Genomic DNA, 23,438 nt, shown 5'->3' with positions numbered 1-23,438 from the left:
TTTATTTATTTTGAGACAGAAACAGTGCACACAAGCAGGGAAGGGGCAGAGAGAAGGAGAGACAGACTCCTAAGCGGGCTCCCTGCTGTCAGCACAGAGCCCAATGCGGGGCTTGAACTCACAAACTGTGAGATATGACCTGAGCTGAGATCAAGAGTCCGACTCTTAACCGACTGTGCCACCCAGGCAGCCCATTCTGCCTGTATGTCTTGGACAGTCGTTCTAAAGCCTTGATTAGATTTGGGTTCAGTTCTTTCAGTGCATTTGTCTTCAGTGATAGACTACCTAGCGGTGGAGCTGCTTGCTTCATTATGTTAGGAAGCCTGGCTCACCTGGGGGTCCTACTTTCCATGATGGTAAGTGTGAGTGCTCCACGTCACCATTTCATCCCAACCCATGGCATATGTAGCTCCTACCATAGTCTCCCAAGGTAGTGTTGATCCTATTTATCCTCATTTTATGAAAGAGAACATAGAAGGCCAGGGAGGGTAGCCAACTATGTGACAACAATGTCACATAGTAAGTAGTAGAATCTGGAATTGAACTCAGGCTTGGGTTGCTCTGAGGCTCAGGCTCTTAGCTCTGGGTCAGTGCTCTTTGGTGGTGGTGATCATCATTCTAGATGAGCCGTTCTAATGGGTTGTATGAGGCACTTGTTCACATCCACTTTGCTGGTTTCCTATAACTCTGAACAGTAGAAATAGCCAGACTTGTTGAATATAGGAGGAAAACCTAATACAGAAAGAGGAGAGGGGGTAGGCCTGAGGGTCCTGCTTCTCAAAGATTCCCTCCCTGAGCCCACCTCTGTAAGACCTTGTACATATGGGTTTCCTTACAGAAAAAGGAGCCTTTGCACACCCTTAGGATGGCCCTGGGGCTGGGTGTAGTTGGTGAGCTTACTGTCCAGAGCCTGGATACCCCATGAAGGTGCTGGCAGACTCAGGAGCTTTCCACAGTGCTTGGGCATAGGTGGCAGACTGACTTGCCTAGGGCAAGCCAAGCCCTCGTTGGTGGAGATACTCTGTCACTTCCCCTGAAATTCTGGCCTTGGAGTCAGACAGTTGGGGTATGGATCCTGCCTGTGCCTTGTACACTTGGAGCTTACAGTTGTACCTGTAGAGAGACAAAAATACCTTTTCCCCATGGGATAGTTATGGGCTGATGAGATGGTACATGTTGGTGCCTGTCAACAGTGGCTCTAGGCATTATCATGTGGTCCCTTTTGGGGGAGGAACCTTGTGAAGACCCTATACTACTGTTGGGCTCCCACTCTATCCTGTTCTGGCCGTGGGGTAGGCACTCACTGGTCCCTTTTGTCACAGATGCCAAGAAGAAGAGAAGAAAGCCAAAACTGAAGAAACCAGAACCCATCCTTTTGCAAGACCGGTCCACCTCCCCATGCCTGCTACCAACCGTGCTGCCACCTCCACCACTTCCATCCACTGCTACTACCGTGGCCTCCATGGTGGCCTCATCACCCCCTGTCTACACTATGCCTAGGGTCTTTGGCCCCTTCCCTCCTCTGCCCAGCAAGTCGGTCAGTGAGCACATCCCCCACTCATGTGGTCCCAGGAAGGGCAGCCTCTGCCCCTCGCTCAGAACCACCCCAGTGGTTCTCCTGGCCCACAGCAGTGGCTCTCAGCACTTTGTTTTTAAGTGGCAGAACTCTATCTGCAGGCACTATCTTGGGTGGAACGGATAAAGCAGATGAAAAGGGGTCTGCTCTTGTTGAAGGGTTGGAGGCACAGAGTTTTACCTGCTGTGCTTCAGCTGAGTGAGGCAGTCCCCAAAACACTGGGCAGAATTCTGGGGTGCCCAAAGGACAGGTGGAGAACCATGGCTGCCCCCCAATGTCTCCAGCCCCACACCTGCCTCGCCTCATGGGTGGTGTTCTTGCCAGTCTCTAGGTGCCTCTGCAGTGTGCCTTCCTATCTGCCTGTCCCTGCTAATCTCCGCGTATCCTGCACTCTCACTCCAGGCAGACCCCCATCCTCTGTCAGTTCCCAGCCCCCATCACATTCTCTGTTACCCTAACACCAAGCTCGAGGTGGGCATTGAGGATGACCCTGACGTATTTGTCAAATGAAGGACAGTCACGTACTTCCCCTAGTTCCTGTATAAGGTGTTTTTTTTCTCAGCGAGGCCCCCAAACTTGTCCTAAGATTTCGTTTCTATACCGCAGATGGAGAAGTTGGAAGTTACAAGGTCCGAAGTGAAATTAAACTGGGCTGGCCTGTCATCGAACCCAAAGAGGTAGAATTTAAACTTGGGGCAAATGAAAAAGGAGTGTTTTGGGTAGCTTGTGTGCCAACACTCGGTTGCCATTTCTTCCCTACCTTGTTAATCCTCACAATAATCCTGAGGGGTTGTTATTCCCATTTAATAGGGAAGGAATCGAGGCTCGGGTCTGCTCTGTGTATAGACATGTGCAATGAGGCTGGGAAGGGCCTGCCTGGGAGGAGCCCAGAGCTGATGTTACCCTCTCTGCTCTGTCTTGCAGCCACATGGTTGATCTGACCCCCTTGGTCCTCAACCCCGGAGGCTTCCATTTCTCGTACTTGGCTGGAAACAGTGCACATCAGCTTCATTGCCCTGGCTACCCCTGGTAAGCATGCCTCTGACACCATCCTGGCTTGCCTGGCTTGATGGCATCATGGCAGTGTGCATGAGGGCCAGAAAAACGTTCTGTATGATAGTCCTTTGCATTTCATGAAAAGACCCTAATGTAATAGGGTGCTGGAAAAGTCACTCCCCCTTCCTAGTGTTTGTAATGGCAAGAATCAGAAACAAGCAGCTCAGAGACCCACTAGAAACAATTCTGTCAACTGTGGGCAGCCCTAAGGTTTATAGACATGTGTCTTGCAAAGCAGGGATTTACTGAATATGGTTGTTGGTTTGTTTTTTAGTCACCTGTTTTTTCCACTTAGGGTGTTGTTAAGTATTTCCCATGTCATTCCATGGAGTGTTAATTCAAAGTATATATTTAAACTGACCGCTTCATTGCTTCAGATGACATAAAAAAAAAAAAATACTGTTTTTTAGAGGAGTTTTAGATTCACAGCAAACTGACAAAGTACTGAGAGTTCCCCTCTACCCCCTGTCCCTACACAGGCACCCCCACTATCAACATTCCCCACCTTAAATTGATGAACCTACCTTGCCACATCATTATTACCCAGAAGTCATATGTTTGGGCTCACTCTTGGTGGTGTACATTCTGTGGGTTTGGACGAATGTATAATGACATGTGTCCACCATTATAGTATCATGCAGAATAGTTTCATTGTCCTCAAAATCCTCTGTGCCCCAGCTATTCATCCCTCCCTCTCCCGTAACCCCTGACAACCACTGATCTTTTTATTGTCTCCACAGTTTTGCCTTTTCCGGAATGTCATATACTTGGAATCCTACAGTATGTGGCCTTTCCAGATTGGCTTCTTTCACTTAGTAATACTCACTTTTAAATTTCCTCCATGTCTTTTCATGGCTTGATAGCTCCTTTCTTTTTAGCACTGAATAACATTCTATTGTCTGGATGTACTGTGGTTTATTTATCCATTCATCTACCGAAAGACTGATTCCAAATTCTGGTAATTATGAGTAAAGCTGCTATACACATAGATGTGCAGGTTTTTTACAGACATAAGTTTTCAACTCTTTCACCAAGGAGTATGATTGCTGATCACATGGTGATAATATGTTCAGTTTTGAAGAAACTACCAGTGTAGCTATAGCATTATGTATTCCCACTAGCAATGAGTGAGAATTCAGATGGCTTCTTTTGTAAGAAACCTACACAGTTCTATAAAGCTGATTCTAAATTTAGTTGATGGAAAGTTTATCCAAGATGACACCCAAAGAGTAAGCAAACCTTTAAAAATATTTTTGGCATACTTAGTAATGAAAGATGTACACATTAAGGTTGCTAGCATGTATGTTATATACCTGTCAAAAAGCCCAAAGTAGAGAATCCTGTGCTATTGAGGCTGTAGGCAGAGACTCATTTTTGCTGTGAAAATAATATAAAATGGCTTTATTCTTTTTTTTTTTTTTGATTTTTTAAAATCTTTATTTATTTTTGAGAGAGAGACAGAGCAAGAGCAGGGGAGGGGCAGAGAGAGAGGGAGACACCGAACCCGAAGCAGGCTCCAGGCTCCGAGCTGTCGGCATGGAGCCCGACGCGGCGCTCGAACTCACGGACCATGAGATCATGACCTGAGACGAAGTCGGACGTTTAACCGACTCAGCCACCCAGGTGCCCCTATTCTTTTTTTTTTTTTTTTAAAGATTTTATTTTTAAATAATCTCTACACCCAATGTGGGGCTTGAGCTCACAACCCGGAGATCAAGAGTTGCATTCTCCACCGACAGAGCCAGCCAGGCACCCCTGTTTTAATTCTTTTAAAAATTCTTTTTTTTGGGGGGGGCGGGGTTCCTGGGTGGCTCGGTTGAGCATCCGACTCTGGCTCAGGTCATGACCTCATGGTTCATGGACTCAAGCACCACATTGGGCTCTCCACTGTCAACATGGAGCCCGCTTTGGATCCTCTGACCCCCTCTCTGCCTCCCTTGCTTACGTTCTCTCTCACAAATAAATACTTAAATAAATTTAAAAAAATTTTTTTTAAGTTTTTTTATTTTGAGGGAGAGAGTGTGGATGAGGGGCAGAGAGAGAGAGAGAGAGGGAGTGAGAAAGAGAATCCCAAGCAGGTTCCGCACTATCAACCTAGAGCCCAATGTGGGGCTTGAACCCACAAACTCTGAGATCACGACCTTAGCCTAAATCAACGTTCGGATGCTTAACTGACAACCATCCAGGTGCTCCTAAAAATTCTTTTATTGAGATAATTTACATAGCATCATATAAATTCACCCAGTTACAGTGTCAACTTAAGTGGCTTTTTGTATGTTCACATTTGTGAAACCACCATAATCCAATTTTAGAACATTTCCATCATGCCAAATAGGAGAGAGTGAAAAAACAACCCATAGGAGAAAATATTTGTAAATCATCAAAATCCCATTCTAAAAATTGGGCAGAGGACTTGAATAGACATTTCTTCTAAGAAGACCTACAACATGGCCAATAAACACAGGAAAAGATGCTCCACATCATTAGACATCAGGGAAATGCAAGTGAAAACCACAGTGAACTACTACTTCTCACCTACTTCCATCAAAAAGACAGACAAAAGGGGCACCTGGATGACTCAGTTGGTTAAGCTTCCAACTCTGGATTTCGGCTCAGGTCATGATCTCACGGTTCTTGGGTTTGAACCCTGAGCTGGGCTCCGTGCTGACAGTGTGGAGCCTGCTTGCGATTCATTCTCTCTCTCTCCCTCTCTCTCTCTCTCTCTCTCTCTGCCCCTCCACCCCCTCAAAATAAATAAATAAATAAACTTTAAAAAATAAAATAAATTCAAAAAGACAATGACAAGTGTTGATGAGAATGTGGAGAGATTGGAATCTCTAGTGTGTGGCTGGTGGGAATGTAAAAGGGTGTAGCCACCATGGAAAAAGGGTATGGTGGTTCTTCAAAACGCTAAACAGAATTACCATATGACCCAGTAATTCCACTTGTAGGTATATGCCTGAAAGAATTGCAGTGGAGACTCAAACAGATACTTGTATATGAGTGTTCATAGCTCCAGTATTGACAGTGGCTAAAAGGAGAAAATAAGCCAGGTGTACCCAAGATGAACAAAATGTGGTCTATCCATATAATAGAATGTTGAAATAAGTGAGATAAGCCAGAACAAAAGGACAGGTTATTGTCTGGTTCCCATTACATGAAGTATCTAGAGTAGGCAGAATTCTAAAGACAAAGTAGGTGAGAAGTTACCAGGGCCTGGGAGAAGGAGATGAGTTGTTGCTTAATTAGTACAGTTTCTGTTTGGGATGATGAAAAAGTCCTGGAGATAGATAATGGTGATGGTCACCACAGCACTGTCAATGTGTATAATGCCACTGAATGGTACACATAGAAATGGTTAAAATGGTAAATTTTGTGCATATTTTACTACAATAAAAAAAAAAAGAAAAACTCTAGCACCACTAAGCTGTCACCCCCAGTTCTTCTCTCCCCCAGCCCGAGGCAACCACTAACATTTCTGTGTGGATTTGCCTATTCTGGACATTTCATATAAATGAAACCATACAATAACATGGTCTCTGGTGACTGGCTGCTTTCACTTAGCATAATGTTTACAAGGTTCATCCATGTTCTAGCATGTGTCAGTTCTGAATTTCCTGCTTTTTAAATTTCTTTTTTAAGACTTAATTTTTTTAGAGCAGTTTTAGGTTTACAACAAAATTGAGAGGAAGGTACAGAAGTTTCCTCCATGTCCCCTGCCCCCACACATGACTACCCTCCCTTATTGTCAATATCCCCCACCAGAGTGGTGCATTTATTAACAACTGATGAACCTATATTGACACTTCAGCGTCACCCCAAAGTCCATTGTTTATACTGGGGTTCCTTTTTGGTGGTGTACATTCTATGGGTTGACTTTTTTTTATGGTTGAACAATATTATTCCACTGTGTAGATATGCCACATTTTATCTGTCAGTTCATCAGTTGATGGGCATTTGGGTTGTTTCCATTTTTGGCTCTTATGAATAATACTGTTATGAACATTTCTGTGCAAGTTTCTGTGAGGACATAGTTTTCAGTTTTCTTGGGCACACTCTTTATAAATATTTTTTTTATTTTTGAGAAAGATAAGAGTGTGAGCAGTGGAGGCACAGAGAGAGAGGGAGAGTCTCACGCAGGCTCCGTAGAGTCCAAAGTGGGGCTTGAACTCACAAAACTGTGAGGTCATGACCTGAGCCGAAATCAAGAGTTAGACGTTTAACTGGCTGAGCCACCCAGGCACCCCTTCTTTGGTATAGTCTTAAAAGTGGAATTGCTGGATCATATGGTAAATATATTTTGAGGGACTGCCAAAGACACAAGTCTGTTATCAGACGTAGGATCTGCAAAATATTTCCTCATATTATGTGGGTTATCTTCTCTCTTTCTCTGGTCTTTTTGGATCACCAAAGTTTAAGGTTAGTCTGAGAGGCAGTTTATCAAAACATCAGGAGCCATAGACGTTCTCATATTCTTTGCTCTGGTATTTTCAATTCTGGGAGAGTTTCAATTCAAGGAGATGATTAAGGGAAAGAAAAAAGCGACTGGGTACAAAAGTGTTTATGGCAGTGTAAAAGGAGAAAAAATGGAAACAGCTTAAATGTGCATTCACAGAATTATGGAATATTATGCAGACATAAAATTATGAACATGGTTAAACCTGATTATGTAGATTCATGAATTATGTGTAAGTGGAAACAATAAGCTATCCAATCAGATCGTCCTACCTCCTGGTAGGATGGAAGAGTAGGAAGGTGACTGACTGCCGAGTGATGGAGAAGGGGTTGCCGGCAATCACTTGTGCAGTGTTGTTATGATGCAAAATGTAGAATCAAGACATTGTTGGCATCATCAGATCCTCACAGAATTGTGGGGCCATGCACCAGGGCTGGGCCATCATCAGAACTTAAACAGCTGCAGAATGGTCTGCTGCATGGTGTCCATGGTTCCTTTAGCCATTCTTTGATGGATGTTTGATTGTTTCCAGGGTTTCATAATCACCAACATTGCTGTGATGAACAGCCTGGAACAAAACATCCATGGGAGAGCATTCTGGAAGTAGAAATGTATTGAAGGCCATCCCACAGCCTTAAGTTTTGTCATGCGTACTTCTGATGGCTCTGTGTGCCGGTATCCCACCTCATGGACATGTGTTGGCTATCTCCTGCACAGGACCTTGGCCTGTAGTGGCTCCCCCAACACCAAGGAGACACCATCCCCTCCTGTGAAGACGTCCATCTTCACCCCGCCTGTCTTGCTCAAGTTCCAGCCTGTGCCAAGACCCAAAGATGACTCTGAAAATGACCCTAACAGCATGGAGTCTGTGCCCCACAAGAGGGATCCGTAACCTCTTTCCTACAGACCATGGCTAGATCAATGAATAAAGTTCCCATGGAGGTGCCTTACTTGTGCTGGGCTCCCTAAAGGCTGTGCAATCCCTTGGGCTTCGTCCTGCTGGAAGAGTTTGTCAGAGTAGTGCAAGCCAGAGGCCCTTTAGTCTGAGCCTGCATACAGTAATTGTTCAGGTCAGTGCTACTGTGAAGTCCCCTTGCTTGTTCTTTAACTTGGGAATTCGGCCATGGCACTTTGAAAGAGAAATGAGTGAGGAGACAGCACTGCCCTTCTCTACAGTGACTCTGCGGCCCCTTTGAGCTTCACTTGACCTCACTGAATTGCAGTTCCATCATTTTTTCCTACACCTGGGCTCTAAACTCAAGTCTTATCTGGGTGCAGGTTTAGAAACAGTGATCTATTCCCTCCCTGGAGGAAAATAAGCTGGCATGTTAGTTTCCAACTTGGCACCTCCCTAAGGAATTTCAGAGACGTGACTCTTGTTGTTGCTTTGCACACCAGCCTCAGAGTCAAACCTGCATGTCAGACATGAGCCCTCACAAAATGCTTAATGACTGCTGGACATTAGCAGATACTTGTTGAACCCTTGTGTATGCTCCACACCTTGCTTGGGACTGGAGATAATAAACCAAGCAGTTGGTGTCCCTGCTGTTAAGGAGCTTACATCCTATCCTCCTCTGTGTGTGTGTGTGTGTGTGTGTGTGTGTGTGACTGTATGTGTAACCAGTGCATCCAATTAATAACAGGGTTATAAATTGTGATAAGCCCTAAGGAAGCTGACTTGGACACGTATGCAGTGGGTGGTCAGGGAAGATCTCTCTGAGGAGGTGACATTTATGTTGAAACTTAGAAAAACATAAGGAGGCAGCCATGAGATGAGAAAGGGCAAGGACCACTGGCTCTGGGTGACTAGATAGCGGTACAGTTGTGGCAAGGGGAGCCTATGCGGAGGGGGAGGGGGAGGGTGGAGAATTCTGTTTTGACCACACGTTAAATTTGAGATCAATGGTACCTAAAATAGACGTCAGGAATCTGGAGTGCTGGCCATTTAATGATGTGAGTCAAGAGATATGAGTGGTATTTAAAGCCACAAGCCTGGGAAAGATCACCAGGTGCTTGGGTGTAGACGGAGGCCCGGGGCTTAGTCTGGGGCACACAAACAGTGATCTGGCCACGGGAAGGGTCCGTAAGAGAGATGAGTGAGGGCTTTGGACTCTCGGGCTTAATGACTACTTGTCCCTAAGCCTCCCAGGAGTGGGCTGGAGGTGGTGGGGACTGAATGGGATAACGGGTAGACAGCGAATGTGGACGTAGGTTTGGAGACGTCTGCCGTGGAAGGAAGCAGAGATGAGACAGAGGCTGGTGAGACTTAAGGTGGACTTTTTAAAAAATCTGAGAAACCAGGTCAAACCAGGGCAGGCTTGAGCGGGGGTATGGAGAGGAGAAAAGGTCTAGAGAGAGTCTTCTTCGTTCGCCCGAGGAAGTGGGGCTTCGAGGCCCCTCGGCCCCCAGCAGGAGGCAAACCCTACCACAAACTGCCCAGGTGTCCAAGGACTGGGCTGCACCGACTGGGCATGCGCACTTGGCACCAGGCTCCACTGTTCACTCACGCCCTGCGCCCACTTCCGGGGCGGGTCTGCGGGACCCGGAAGTCGTTAGGGAGCTCGGCCGAGAAGTCGGCTTTTAAATCGTTTGCTGTCGTTTTTCCTCACTCGCTGGTCCTGGCACTGCCACCGCTCCCGCCGCCATGGGGAAACGGCAGCATCAGAAGGACAAGATGTAAGTTGAACCGCAGCCGGAAGCGCGGCCCCGCTCGGCCTCAGTGCCCACCTGTCCCGCAGTCCGCGCCGCCCCTCTTCCCTCTCTCAGAGCTGGTTCCCAGAGCCACTCTTAAATGCCGTTTCGTCTCGGAAGCCTTTGTCTCCTCCAAGGCAGGGGAATTACCCCGACCGCCGAGGTCTCCCGGGTTTCTTGGTACTAACACTGTCAGTGCTTCTGAGCGCGGCCTTCCTATCGCGTCGGCGCCGTGCAAGCCCCGGCCCCCCCGCCCCTCCGCTTTTGCCCTGGAACGCCCCATCTCCACTCTCGAATTCTGCCCCTAATCAGCCCCTCTTTCTCCTGCACCTCCAGTCTTCCTGTGTGCCGTTCATTGGCTTACACACATCCGGAATCTTCCATTTTAAAACAAACCAGCCTTGCCCCGTGCTCCTGTCCTGCCACCGTGGTTGTTTTTTTGTTTGTTTGTTTGTTTTCTTCCGAACAAGGCGTCAAAGACCTGTGTCTACTTGCTGTTTTCTGCTGTTTCTTGAAACCGCTCCAGTCAGGCTTTTCTCCCCAGCACTATTCCTGTCAGGATCCTAGTAACTTCTCTGTTGCTAAATCTAGTGGTCAATTCCCAGTTCTCGTTTTGTTGGGCTTGTCAATAGCGTGTGACACGGTTGACCACCTTGCTCCCTCTGAGGCCCTTCTTTGATATCTGAGACCCCATATGCCCTTTTCCATTTGTTTTCCATCTGTCTCAATAGCCTCTCTCAGTCTCCTTTGCTGGGTCTTTCTCCCACTCTCTCAGATTTCAAACGTCCATGTCCCCCACGTTTCTTCTCCCTTTACATTCTCCCTCTCTCATCTTGCAGTAGTCAACTGCTTACTTGACATCTCCAGTTGGAGGTTTGATAGACATCTCACATTTACTTACAAAAAATTTTTTTAGGGGCGCCTGGGTGGCTCAGTCGGTTAGGCGGCCGACTTCGGCTCAGGTCATGATCTCACTGTCCGTGAGTTTGAGCCCCGCGTCAGGCTCTGTGCTGACAGCTCAGAGCCTGGAGCCTGTTTCGGAGTCTGTGTCTCCCTCTCTCTGACCCTCCCCCGTTCATGCTCTGTCTCTCTCTGTCTCAAAAATAAATAAACATTAAAAAAAAGAATTAAAAAAAATTTTTTTTTAATGTTTTTATTTATTTTTAAGACAGTGAGAGAGAGAGAGAGAGAGAGACAGAGCACCAGTGGGAGAGGGGCAGAGAGAGAGGGAGTCACAGACTCTGAAGCAGGCTCCAGGCTCAGAGCTATCAGCACAGAGCCGGATGTGGGGCTCCAACTCACAAACCGGGAGAGATCGTGACCTGAGCTGAAGTCAGAGACTCAAACGACTGAGCCACCTAGGTGTCCCGACATCTCACATTTAATATGTTGCCCCCTCATTTTCCCTATCTCAGTGGTCATACTGCTACTTATTAACACAGGTCAGAAGTCTGGGAGTTAGCCTTGGTGCCTCTTTCCTGAGGCTCTCTCCTCCCCCTGTTCATCAGTAAATCCTGTGGCTCATCCAGGAAGTAAATGTGGGATAGGAGGGCACTCACTAATCCACCAAACCCCTCAGTAGGTGGAGTGTATTTCATCTCCTTTGACATTTTTATTTTTTTATTTATTTTTTATTAAAAAAAAATTTTTTTTAATGTTTATTTATTTATTTATTTATTTTAAAATTTTTTTTTTTCAACGTTTTTTATTTATTTTTGGGACAGAGAGAGACAGAGCATGAATGGGGGAGGGGCAGAGAGAGAGGGAGACACAGAATCGGAAGCAAACTCCAGGCTCTGAGCCATCAGCCCAGAGCCCGATGTGGGGCTCCAACTCACGGGCTGCGAGATTGTGACCTGAGCTGAAGTCAGACGCTTAACCGACTGAGCCACCCAGGCGCCCCTATTTTTTTATTTTTTATTTTTATTTAAAAAATTTTTTTTTAACGTTTATTTATTTTTGAGACAGAGATAGACAGAGCATGAACGTGGGGGGGTGGTCAGAGAGAGAGGGAGACAGAGAATCTGAAACAGGCTTCAGGCTCTGAGCAGTCAGCACAGAGCCCGACGCGGGGCTCAAACTCACGGACAGTGAGATCGTGACCTGAGCCGAAGTCGGACGCTTAACCGACTGAGCCACCCAGGCGCCCCTCCTTTGACATTTTTAGATGCCTCCTGATTGGTTTTCTATTGCCTCTCTTGCTTGTCCCTCTATTCACAGCTGCCGGAGTGATGCTTTGAGGACTTATGTTAGAGCATGTCAGGGCCCTACTCAGAACCCTCCAGCCACTTTCCATACCGCTTAAAGTAGATCCACAGCCATCACACAGCTTGTGGGGCCCCTCGTGATCCAACTGCTAGCCTTCTTCACCTGCTGCCACATGCCCCCGTGCACACTCTTCTTCAATGACTTCACCCTTTTCTGAAGACACACCAGCTTTTCCTGTGTCAGGACGTTTATATTGGATAAGCTTGCTTGGTCCCTCTGCCTAGAAAGCTCTTCCCGCACATCTTCACATGGCTTGCTCTTTGCATCATCAAGTCTTCTGTTAAATTCTGTTCATTTCCTTCAGAGCAGAGCAGGACTGTTTGTATTTGCTTACTAGTTTGTGTATGTCTGTGTTGCATCTCACACATTGTAGGTGTTTAATAATCATTTGCTGGGGCGCCTGCATGGCTCAGTCAGTTAAGCGTCCGACTTCAGCTCAGGTCACGATCTCACGGTCCGTGAGTTCGAGCCCCGCGTCAGGCTCTGTGCTGACAGCTCAGAGCCTGGAGCCTGCTTCAGATCCTGTGTCTCCCTCTCTCTCTGCCCCTCCCCCATTCATGCTCTGTCTCTCTCTGTCTCAAAAATTAAAAAAAAAAAAAAAAAAAAGCATTTGCTGAATGAGTGAAATGATTTAATCATCAGTTACTTCTAGAGACTGTCCTCTTTATAAAGGGGGGTGGTAATAAGATTCTCTGTCTCTTCTTTAGGTACATTACCTGTGCTGAATACACTCACTTCTATGGTGGCAAGAAACCAGGTAAGGCATGAAATCTTTCTGTTTTCCTTGATGTGGATGTGTGTGTGTGTGTGTGTGTGTGTGTGTGTGTGTGTGTGTGTGTGGCGGGGTGGGGGGTGGGTGTTGTAATTAAGGGCTGATGTTTTTACTACACAATGAGACTATAAAAATTAACAATGAACAAGAACACAAAGTGTAGCAGACAAATGGGTTGAGAACACAGATGATTCACAAAAGAGGATGAAATAAAAAGAGCATATTCTCATAATTGCTGACCGGGGTAAAACCAGCACAGGATTCTTGGAAAGCAAAGCCAGGCCCCACAGCAAGGGTATTAGGATTATGGGAGAAACCCAACCCCAGCGGCTTAAGCAAGTATGTCCTTTTTTCTCTAAGTTCTTTCTTGATGTATTCCATGTGTCCTACCTATTGAAAGGTTTTTAATCCACAGCAGTTTTTGCACTAGGTAATTCACATGAACTTTTTCTTATTTATTTATTTAATTTATTTTTTAAATATTTGTTTATTTTTGAGAAAGAGAGAGCACTAGCGGGGGAGGGGCAGAGAGAGAGGGAGACACAGAATTCGAAGCAGGTTCCAGGCTCCCAAGCTGTCAGCACAGAGCCCGATGTGGGGCTCAAACCCATGAACTTCGAGATCATGACCTGAGCTGAAGTCAGATGCTTAACTGACTGAGTCACCCAGGTGCCCCCACATGAACTTTTTCTTAACATGGAATTGAATTGTTGGTAGGAACACATACATGGAAGTGTTTTACAGAATAAACTTTCCATCTTTTATTTTCATCTTAAACAGATATCCCACAAGCAAATTTTCGTCGCTTACCTTTTGATCACTGCAGGTAAGAGTTTTGAGTGTTTATCTTTCCTTCCTAGTTGTTTTCTGTTACTTAATGACATATTTTGACAGTGAATATGATTTTTGGGGATGCAGATGTGGGTTCTGTCTGTGTTCTCCTGTCTAGATCTTCCTTGAACTGAGAGAAGATGACCTAACAATGATAAGAACTAATATTTCTGCTCATTCGGTGTCTATGTATTTGCATTTTTTTTTTTCCAGCCTCTTTCTTGCCTTCCAAGGTAGGTAGACTGTTGTTAAGCCTACTTTACAGTTGAGAGGATTAATGTTTAGAAGTGGGAAGTCCCTCACCCATGTGTCACATCCAGGAAGTGATGCCATTGAGGCTTGGACCTGGTGGTCTGACTCCGGGCCCATGTCTTTCATGCTTTACTTTTGGTCCATAGTCTAAGCAGTAACAGCAGCAGCAACAGTCATGATACTGTGAACCCCTTCCCCCTTCCCTGTGAGCACAGGTTATTGATGAGGATGAGGAGGGACCCAGCTGCAGAGCCACTCAGATGCTTCTTCCCACTGTGGTTGGTATGTGTATGAACAGGTGTGTCTGCTGGAGAAGTGGGGCTAAGATTAATGAACCCCAAGACATTGGGGCTTTGGGGATTGGGCAGGTCCGATGGTCCATTTGGGCCTGAGTTTCTCCAAGCTCAAGCTGTGATCATCCTTGCCCTGGACACATGCTGTGTGTGTGTGTGTGTGTGTGTGTGTGTGTGTGTGTCCCATTGGGCATGATGAGCTTAAGAACTGACAAAGCTCTACTAGTGATCCCAGCACCCTGATTGGGGCAGGTCAGCCAGACACCATAGTTGCGAGAAGGGTGCAGGGAAGGCCAGGGATGCAGCCACTGGGTCGGCCCCGAGAGGCTCCCATGTAGCGCTGAGTGAGGGGTTTTCCCTTCTCATAGCACTTGCTCAGGGAGGGTCAGCAAGTGAGACCCAGGCTTCATTGGTTGGATTTCTCCCCACGCCCACCAAGTTTTGTCATCAGCTTCATGGGAATGTGGTATCCTTCAGAGTGGGTATGAATGGATTTTATGGAAATATTTTGGTCCTTGGTTTCCAGTTCCTCCAAGAGATCTCTCTAAGCTGTGTTTCATCTACTTTTTAACTACCTTGGGTTCTGGGTAAAAATGTGCTTTGAGAATATGCCCTTCAAGGCCCGTTTGGGAGAAGATGAATGTGCAGTGTCTTGCCGTTTGGAGCTTGCTTTGGTGCTGGGTCGTGTTCTCATCAGTCCCCTGCAGCACCAGGATCACCACTGGGTTAGAGCAGTAGGTTGGGCCAGAGGGGGGAGGTGGTGAGGTTGCCCCATGGGAGCTTTCTGGGGCAGCATCTGGGGAGGTGATGCCATTGCCACCAGGCGGTCCAGGTCCAGAGGACTGGCCTGTGCCATCTGGACTTTAAGGTGACCGAGGTGCAAACAAGCCAGGTCAACCAGGGCTCTTGATGGCTAGTGATGGAAATCTCATGCAAGAAAAAAGGGTATTGATATAAAGAAGCTCACCAGGTACTGTCTCCCCTCATCTGTGGGCTCTCCTTTTCCAAAGCCAACCCTCCTGAGGTGGCAAATGGCTTGTGGCAGTCTGGATCTCTGCACACCCCTCTACCCCCATATCCATGTATTAGAACTTACCCAGGGCTCCTAGGGCATCGGCTGTTGCCTGAGTCACGTGCCTGTCCCTTGGAAATGTTGGGCAACTGTGTGCACACTCTGGTCAGGAGCAGACAGGGCACCGCCAGACCACAATAGCTCCACAGAGTCTCTTGGGATGCGAGAGGTTAGTTTTCAGTAGAAAAGTATGGCCTGCCTGCTATGTGAGGTTTTGGGGAGTCCCAAACCCAAACCCCCAGCCTCTTTGGGGCTTGAATGTGATCACGTGTGTGTTATATGACACAGTAGAGAGTGTGGGGAGAACCAGGCTTTTGTCATCCCAGGGACCCTTGCCTTGTATTTATTGGTTTGTGTGGGGAGCTTCTGAGGGTCAGGGCTGTAGGGTCACCTCTGTACTGGCACCCAGCCCCGGCTGGCAGAGGAGCACTGGTATTGTTGCAGGAATGAGGGAAGGAGGGAGGAGCAAAGGGAGAAGTCACGGGAATCACTGTATGACTTGGAGTGACTCTGTCCTTTCTTAGTCTCTCTCTGCAGCCCTTCGTCTACCCAGTCTGCACCCCCGAAGGAGTCGTCTTTGACTTGCTGTGAGTTTGCCCTCGACTTTTGAGCTAACAAAAGGGGTGAGGTTTTTGACACCCACTCAGCAAGGTGGTATGGGACCAGCTGGAGGGTTTGTGGCTTCAGGCCATGCTACGCCAGGCCATACTGAAGTCTTGGCAACCTCGGGACCTGAGTGGGCCTCTTGGGGACCCAGGAGGGACTTCCAGGGCCTTAGGGATGAGACGGCAGTGCTGCTGTGACCCCTGGGCAGGCAACCTTGCTGGCAGATGCTGCTGTCCCTGCCTGGGGTGGCATTGACCTCTCTACACACATTGTGGTGGGGGGGAGGGGGCGCTAGTGTTCTAATTGGCCTACCTATCCTGTTTTGGAATGTTAACAAACTGAGTACTTTCCACTTTATGAAAGTAGAGCCATAATTTAGGTACATACTTTCCCAGTGCTGTATTTTGAAGCATGTTGCTTAGTCTTTTTTTTTTTTTTAATGTTTATTTATTTTTTGAGAGAGAGAGAGAGACAGAGATTGAAAGCGCGCCAGCAGGGGAGGGGCAGAGAGAGAGGGACACTCAGAATCTGAAGCAGGCTCCAGGCTCTGAGCTTTCGGCACAGAGCCTGATGTGGGGCTCGAACCCACCAACCCTGAGATCATGACCTGAGCCAAAGTTGGATGTTTAGCTGACTGAGCCACTCAGGCACCCCAATGTTTAATTTTTGAGAGACAGAGACAGAGACAGACAGAGTGCGAGCAGGGGAGGGGCAGAGAGAGAGGGAGACACAGAATCTGAAACAGGCTCCAGGCTCTGAGCTGTCAGCAGAGACCCAGATGCGGGGCTCAAACTCATGAACCATGAGAACATGATGCTTAAGGTCTTATGTTCCAACATAAACTAGCTTCTAAAACTTTCCTGTGTTTTAGTCTTTTAGAAAATGTGGAAAATACTTGACGGTAAAAGGAAAAACTTACCGTAATCACACTGTCAAGGATAACCATTGTCGGTACTTATATTCCTCTTTTTCTGTGAGGTTATTTATGGCAACATGGTTGAGGTAATACTGCAAGGATCGTTCTGAATCCATTTTTCACTCAGTTGTGTCATTCAGAGTTCTCTGGAAGTACACTTTTGTGTTGTTATTTTTATTTTTAAGAAAGAGACAGAGGACAAGCGGGGGAGGGGCAGAGAGTGAGGGAGACACAGAATTGAAGCAGGCTCGAACTCACGAGCTGTGATATCATGACCTGAGCCCAAGTCAGAAGCTTAACCGACTGAGCCACCCAGGTGCCCCTGGAAGTATAATTTTTGATGCTGGCTCAGCACCTCATTGCACAGACGTATCAGCATTTATATATGTCTTTTTTTTGCTTGTTTATGTTGTTTATATGTAACCACAATAAAAACCCTAGACATGTGTTGAAACCAGAGACACTCCCTTGCTTCCTTGGTCAAGGCTGGATGCTCCTCTTCTTGGCTTCTGCTAGCAGAAGTGAAGTAGAGCAAAGCCTGTTCATAGCCCTCACCTGGACGCAGCCCTCCTAAGCTGTGACCTCCTCACCAGCCTGCACCTGACTGCCTTACTGACACTGTGTCTTCTCTTCCCTTCAGTAACATCGTCCCTTGGCTTAAGAAGTATGGGACCAACCCCAGCAATGGAGAGGTAGGTGGCCGGGCAGGAGTTTAAGTGATGCCAGTGAATGCTATCCTCTTGTCTGACCTTTTGTTCTGTGGTTTTCATGTACATGCAAGCGCAGTAGAGGACTGTTCACGAGGCATGGTGAGCAGGACTGTCCTCCTCCCCCTTCCCCACATTGTTCCTTTCCAGAAATGTTCCCGACATGCACACGCATATGCATAAATGTACATCTTCTTTCCTTGGGCCATGGTTGTAATCACAGGCGCGAACTCCTCTGTACTTGCTCTCTCCCTTCCCCCACCCCTGCAGTGTGTTGAAGACCTGAACATGGGTGCATAGAGCCCTGCTGCCATCTGTGGTGGCTGCATGCGTCCTCCTGTAGGGAGGACATGTGCTGCTGAAGCACATCTGAAGTCCCCTGCTGTTACTAACAGCAGATAGGGACTACCCTTGTGCATGTTTCTTTGGGCACATGTGGGAGTGTCCTTCCAGGACGGCTGGGTCACAGGGTGGGAGTATTTTCAGTTTGGGTAGCCACTGGCAAATTGTCCTCCAGAGAAGTTGCAAACGCCTGTTTCTTCATACCCTCAACAACCATGGATATCATCAATTTTTTAAAAAATTTTTGTTGCCTCGGGGTGAAAACACTTTTTAACTTTTTTTTTTTCTTAAGATTTTATTTTTATGTAATCTCTACACCCAGCATGGGCTTCGAACCCACAACCCTAAGATCACGGGTTTCAGACTCTACTGATGGAGCCAGCCAGGTGCCCCTTAATTTGTATTTTTATCATGAGTTAGGTTAAGCAGGTATTTATATGTCGTGTATATAGGTCCAATGACACGAATTCTGTGTCGGAAGAGGTTCCCAGAGCCAAGTTCCAGCTTATTCTCCTCTTTTGCCCCCCACTGCACACCTCCATCACAAACCTGTGGTGTTCCTATATTTTACACATTCTGTTGGTCCCTTTTCTTCTGAGAGGTCTCTCTCTTTCCCTCACACTGCAGCCCAGGCCCATTTCTTCATTTCTTCAGTTGCATCCATTTATTCAGCGTGGTGGTAGCCTGTGCTGTGTGCAGGGCCAGTGAGCCGTGAGCTGTGGAGGCAGAGGTATTCACCCACAGGCAGGCTGGGGGTGGGGGGCTTGGGGAACGTCTGGAGCAGCGCAGCGCTGTTGAAGCTGAGACCTGGAGACGGAGGGGGATGGGGAAATGGTGGCAGATAGAGGCACATGGGCGGTGGGGGGAGGCTTGGAGGCCGTGGGAGGAGCGTGAGTTTGTTCTGGGGGGTGGTGCTGGAAGCTGGGCAGGGTTTCAAGCCCAAGCGTGTTGTGATCCTGCCTGTGTTCTAAAGGCTCACTTTGGCTGCCCTGTGGGAAACAGGACTATGTGTAGTCAAGGGTGGAAGGTGGGAAAGCAGCCAGGGAGGGGGCTGTGCACTTGTGTCTGTGTAAGAGGTGGTGTGTGAGTTTGGACCAGGGTAAGGCGGGGGAGGTAGCACAAAGAGGCTGGACCCAAGATGGCTGTGAAGGGTGTGCCTGTGGGACTTGCTGGGCCATCACATCAGGGTCTATGTGTCCCCAGGGCAGGGGGAGAGCTCAGTAGAAATCTTCAAGTGCAGCCACGTTTTGAGAGGACTGGGTCAGTTAGCACATTCTGTGCCATGGACAACAGGTGGAACCGGGTGATCCAGCCTGTGCTTGGCACTCCGGGCCAGTGCAGCTTTGGCAGGAAGGTGGATCCCTCAGAAGCAGAGCCATGGGCAGGGCAGCAGGAGGGAGCTGGGAGCATGGAGTGAGGGTGGGCAGTTGGAGTGGAGGGGGGAATGAGGGGGGCCAGCAGGGAGGGCGGGGACTTCTGTGGGACTTTAGAGGACAAGTCAACTCCAGGGTGTCCAAGGGAGGTGTTTGAGGCTAAGAGGTCAACCTGATGAAATATGGACTGTTCAAGAAGGAGGAGTGTGAGGACGAGGTGGGCAGGGTGGGTTCTGGCACGGTGGAGTGGAGAGCTGGCCCAGGGGGCTGGGGTTGGAACCCTGTCTTCTGGGATGAGGTCTTGACCTGACTGAGAAGATAGTAAGCTGGGTGTGGCCCAACTAGTTCTGTGACAGAGACCCTTGAGAACATGGAGAGTGGAGGCCATCGTCAGGGAGGCCCAGGAGGACCTGGCTGCTGTGAGGCTTGAGGGCGAGGTAGTGAGAGGGTGAGCGATGTGAACAGTGTCCTGGTTGGCAGCCTGGGACAAGTGAAATGTCACTGGTTCTTTACTTAGCCGAGGTCTTATTACCTGTTTTCTGGAGGCCCTTCTGTGCTATCTGGGCTCCTCTGGCACTTGTGACAGGGTGTAGGGTGCTTTAGGCCCCTTGGATCAGGTGAGTGGCTCCCCTGCCCTTGGATGAGACAGGGCTAGACCAGTGGTGCATGTTCTGGGCCCGGCCGCCCAGAGCCTGTGGACTTTTCTCTCAGGTGGTTGAGGTGCTGCTGGTGGTCTGGCCTCCCTAAGGAGAGTGCTCTCTTTCAGGTGTCTGCTGTGTCCTTCCTCATTTGTTGTCATTTGAAAGTGTGACTGGCAGTGTTTTTCTGTGAGGCTGTCTGCTGGGAGCCACTGTGGGCTTCCAGGGGCTTCCTATGGGGTCTGTGCTGCCTGCCTGTGCCCCGTGCGATTGGCTTGTGTTTGGGGTACATTGCCTTCCCTGACATGAAGGTCACTTCTGCCTCAGTGGAGCATCTGATGTTGGGGCTCCTCTGCTGCTGAGGGTCTGTGCTTTGTGGTGTCAATGGTGTCTTTTAGGCCCCACTCTGCCCCTGACCCCTCTCATGTTTTCTTGTCCATATGTCCTCTGTCTCCTTCCCAGTGGATATGGTTACTGTGGACATTTTGCTTCTCAGGTGCTTGTCAGGACCCCCAAAACATGTAGATGTCCTGGGCTTGGCCTCCCGCCAGGAGTTGTATATGGGGTCTCTCTGGGTTGGGTCATGTGCCTGGGCCTGAAGGAGGAGGGCTTTCTGATGGGAGCAACCTCAGAGCAGGGACCCTGTTGTCTGTCGTAGAGTCTAATGCTCACCTGCGCTGGTGAGAAGGGCCATTGAGTGGCAAAGGAAGGAATGAAACCAGCCGTGGAGGAACAAGGGTGGGCTGGCCAGCAGGCAGTGGCCTCACAAGGCTTTGCATGTGGCCTGGCCACTCAGGAGGGTGAGGACATGGGGGCCTGGCCCAGGGATGCCCACCCAGCGTTTTCTCTGTGTGTTAGGTAGTCAGGGTTGGGCCCGCACCAGAGTGGTCAGAGGCTGCCAGGTTGTGGGCCCTCAGGTGCTCCTAGGTGCACAGCCTTGCCTCCCCTTCTGGGGTCTCCACAGCCCCCTTCACTGCCTCCAACCCAGCCCTCCCACACTGGGGCAGCATTTTTCCTCTGGCTGCCTGGACTTTGTTTTATTGTAAAGTTTCCCACAGAAGAGATAAACTGCAGACAGTGCAGGAACTTTGGAAAATAGAGGATCCATCACAATCACTCAGCATTTGGGTATATTGATTCCTTTCCCCCCACTTTTTAATATTCTGTTTTAAATAGTCATACAGCAGAATTGTAGATGCCCATCTATGTATCCACCACCCAGAAGAAGAAATACACACATTTTTTAGCTTCAGAAGTAATCAGTGCTCACAATAAAAATGTCTGAACATTTGAGAAGTATAAAACAAACCTCCACACTCAGCCTCCACCTGTAGCTGGGGGTCCGCCCCTGTGAGCAGTTCAGTTTGCCCACTTAGAGCCTGGGTTGTACAGCCCATCTTGTCCAGGTTACTTCTGTGTCCTGGGGGCCTTGGGTCAGCACCTGTGTGGCTTTTCCTCTTGCCTGTAGCTGTAAAGGCTTGCTTGGTCAGAGACCTCCAGTCTCTGCTTCACCTAGCCTCATAGCCTCAGCATTTCTTCACATCAGCCACTTATTCATTATTACTAATTATTAATTATTTTCCTTCCAGAAGCTGGATGGGAGGTCCCTGATCAAGCTGAACTTTGCAAAGAACAACGAAGGTGAGTGATCCCTTTGACACCCAATTCAAAAATTGGCCCACAGACCCCATAGCCCCTGTCTCTCACCAAGATCTCTGCAGAATCCATCATTCCTTTCTGATCAAGCCAGACATGGTTTTTTTTCTTTTTTATGTTTATTTATTTTTGAGAGAGAGACAGAGCATGTGCGAGTGAGGGAGAGGCAGAGAGAGGGAGAGAGGGAGAGAAATCCTAAGCAGACCCCATCATATTGGCACAGAGCCCGACCCGAGGCTCAGTCTCCTGAATCATGAGATCATGACTTGAGCTGAAATCAAGAGTCAGGTGCTTAACTGACTGAGCCACCCAGGCACCCCATCCCAGGCACTTAATTTTTCAAAGATGTAGGGGCATCTGGCTGGCTCAGTCAATGGACAACATGACTCTTGAGTTTAAGCCCCATGTTGGCAGTAGAGGTTACTTAAAATTATAAAATGATTAAAGTAGCAAAGGTTTATATGTACTTTACCCCAATTAAAAAAAAAAAGATGTATAATTTTTCCTTAAAGTTCCAAGTTGTTTAAAGCTGGGGGTGGGTGGGATATTTCTTCCCGCAAGGGCAGCGGGGCTGTGAGGGTTGTTGGTGGCCTTTGTGTGTATAGTTGGGTCCTGTGGGCATGGACCCTGTCTGGATGAGGCGCTGGTCTGCTCATCACTGGGACCAGAAGCTGCTCAGACTGAGGCCCAGGGCAGTAGGTATGGGCAGTGTGATGGATTCGCCAGGCAGCTCTTAGTCTGGGCTTCTCCTCACCACTGGTTGTAAAGCCCACCCCAGCCCTGGGGTCCTCCTGCTTTATATCTCTCTGCACCCTCAGCCATTCTTTTTTTTGTTTTGTTTTTTTTTAATGTTTGTTTATTTTTGAGAGAAAGTGCAAGTGGAGGAAGGGCAGAAAGAGAGGGACAGAGGATCTGAAGCAGGCTCTGTGCTGACAGCAGTGAGCCCGATGCCGGGCTTGAACTTATGAACCGCGAGATCGTGACCTGAGCCAAAGTTAAATACTCAACGACTGATCCACCCAGGTGCCCCTCCCTCCACCATTCTTATTCATCAGATACCAGAGTTGAGGTGACCCCCACAGGCACCAACCTTGCTCTTGGTTCTTTATGGGCCTGGCACAGTTCTCTTGGCCCATATAGATGCCATGGTGGGGGTTGTCTCTGCTAACCAGGAACGTACATTTTGGGGAGATGCTGAAACACGTGAAGCTGGGACCGGGCAGTCCTATCTCACCCCAGAGCCCGGCTCACAATAGGTGCTAGTTCGCTGTAAATGAGTGAGTGTGCACAGTGCTTTGTGGACAGTCCCTGGAGGTCAGGGACCGGTAGCCAAGTGGTGTAGATCTTCCTCTCTGAGATCAGCAGAGTCAGAGAGGCCCACAGTGTGTCTCTCATTCAGCAAATATTTACTGAGCACCTACCACATGCAGAAAGCAGAATAGGCTACATCCCTTCTGGAATAAAAGCTTCTGGAATGGCAAGGGAGGAAACTGGAAAACAGATCACCTTAGTGTGTCAGATGCTGCTTCTACCACCAACCAAAGTTAAAGATGAGGGAAGAGACTCCTAGGAAAACACACTGATAGAATTTGAGTGGGAATCTGATGAGAGAGGAGGCCTGTGGAGATGTGGGGGAAAGCATTCCAGGCAGGGGGCACAGCCAGTGCAAAGGTCCTGAGCAGTCCATTATTGCTGGAATAGTACAAGGGGTGGAAGCAGGGGCTTCGGTCAGAGGGGTCAGGGTTGGGGACAGTGCCGGGCAGCCATGCAGGGTCCAGGCAGCCACAGGACTCTCAGATACCAGCCAGAGAGGAAAAGACAAGTTTGACCTTTCACCTGTTTGGTTTTTTTAAACAGTTTTGACCAGTAAGCACCTTTCTTTGCTTTCTTTCTTTATGTTTATTTATTTTGAGAGAGAGAACCAGAGTGTGGG

The 23,438-nt window shown here is 48.1% G+C and overlaps 2 protein-coding genes across 4 annotated transcripts in view; both read left to right on the top strand.

Moving 5' to 3' along the window:
• The window catches only part of LOC125914887 (uncharacterized), a 9,761-nt gene extending 1,723 nt beyond the window's left edge, over positions 1–8,038 (top strand). For 2 of the 3 annotated variants that reach the window (XM_049620542.1, XM_049620541.1), the window contains exons 3-6: positions 1,323–1,537; positions 2,183–2,253; positions 2,501–2,605; positions 7,806–8,038. In XM_049620542.1, the coding sequence (XP_049476499.1) occupies positions 1,323–1,537; positions 2,183–2,253; positions 2,501–2,605; positions 7,806–7,980 (566 nt within the window). In that variant the 3' untranslated portion in view covers positions 7,981–8,038. The other variant, XM_049620543.1, reaches the window with a different exon arrangement.
• Positions 8,039–9,602: 1,564 nt separating this feature from the next.
• On the top strand, positions 9,603–21,830 carry PPIL2 (peptidylprolyl isomerase like 2). Its single transcript, XM_049620540.1, has 6 exons — positions 9,603–9,764; positions 12,755–12,804; positions 13,600–13,645; positions 15,792–15,854; positions 17,430–17,481; positions 21,439–21,830. Exons 1-6 carry the CDS (start codon positions 9,733–9,735, stop codon positions 21,496–21,498), a joined length of 303 nt encoding a protein of 100 aa, XP_049476497.1. The 5' UTR covers positions 9,603–9,732; the 3' UTR covers positions 21,499–21,830.
• Positions 21,831–23,438: the final 1,608 nt, after the last annotated feature.

Source organism: Panthera uncia (assembly GCF_023721935.1).
Source record: "Panthera uncia isolate 11264 chromosome D3 unlocalized genomic scaffold, Puncia_PCG_1.0 HiC_scaffold_8, whole genome shotgun sequence".
Lineage (NCBI taxonomy): Eukaryota > Metazoa > Chordata > Mammalia > Carnivora > Felidae > Panthera > Panthera uncia.
The sequence above is the reverse complement of the archived record's forward strand: the minus strand, read 5'-3'. Positions and strand labels throughout refer to the sequence as shown.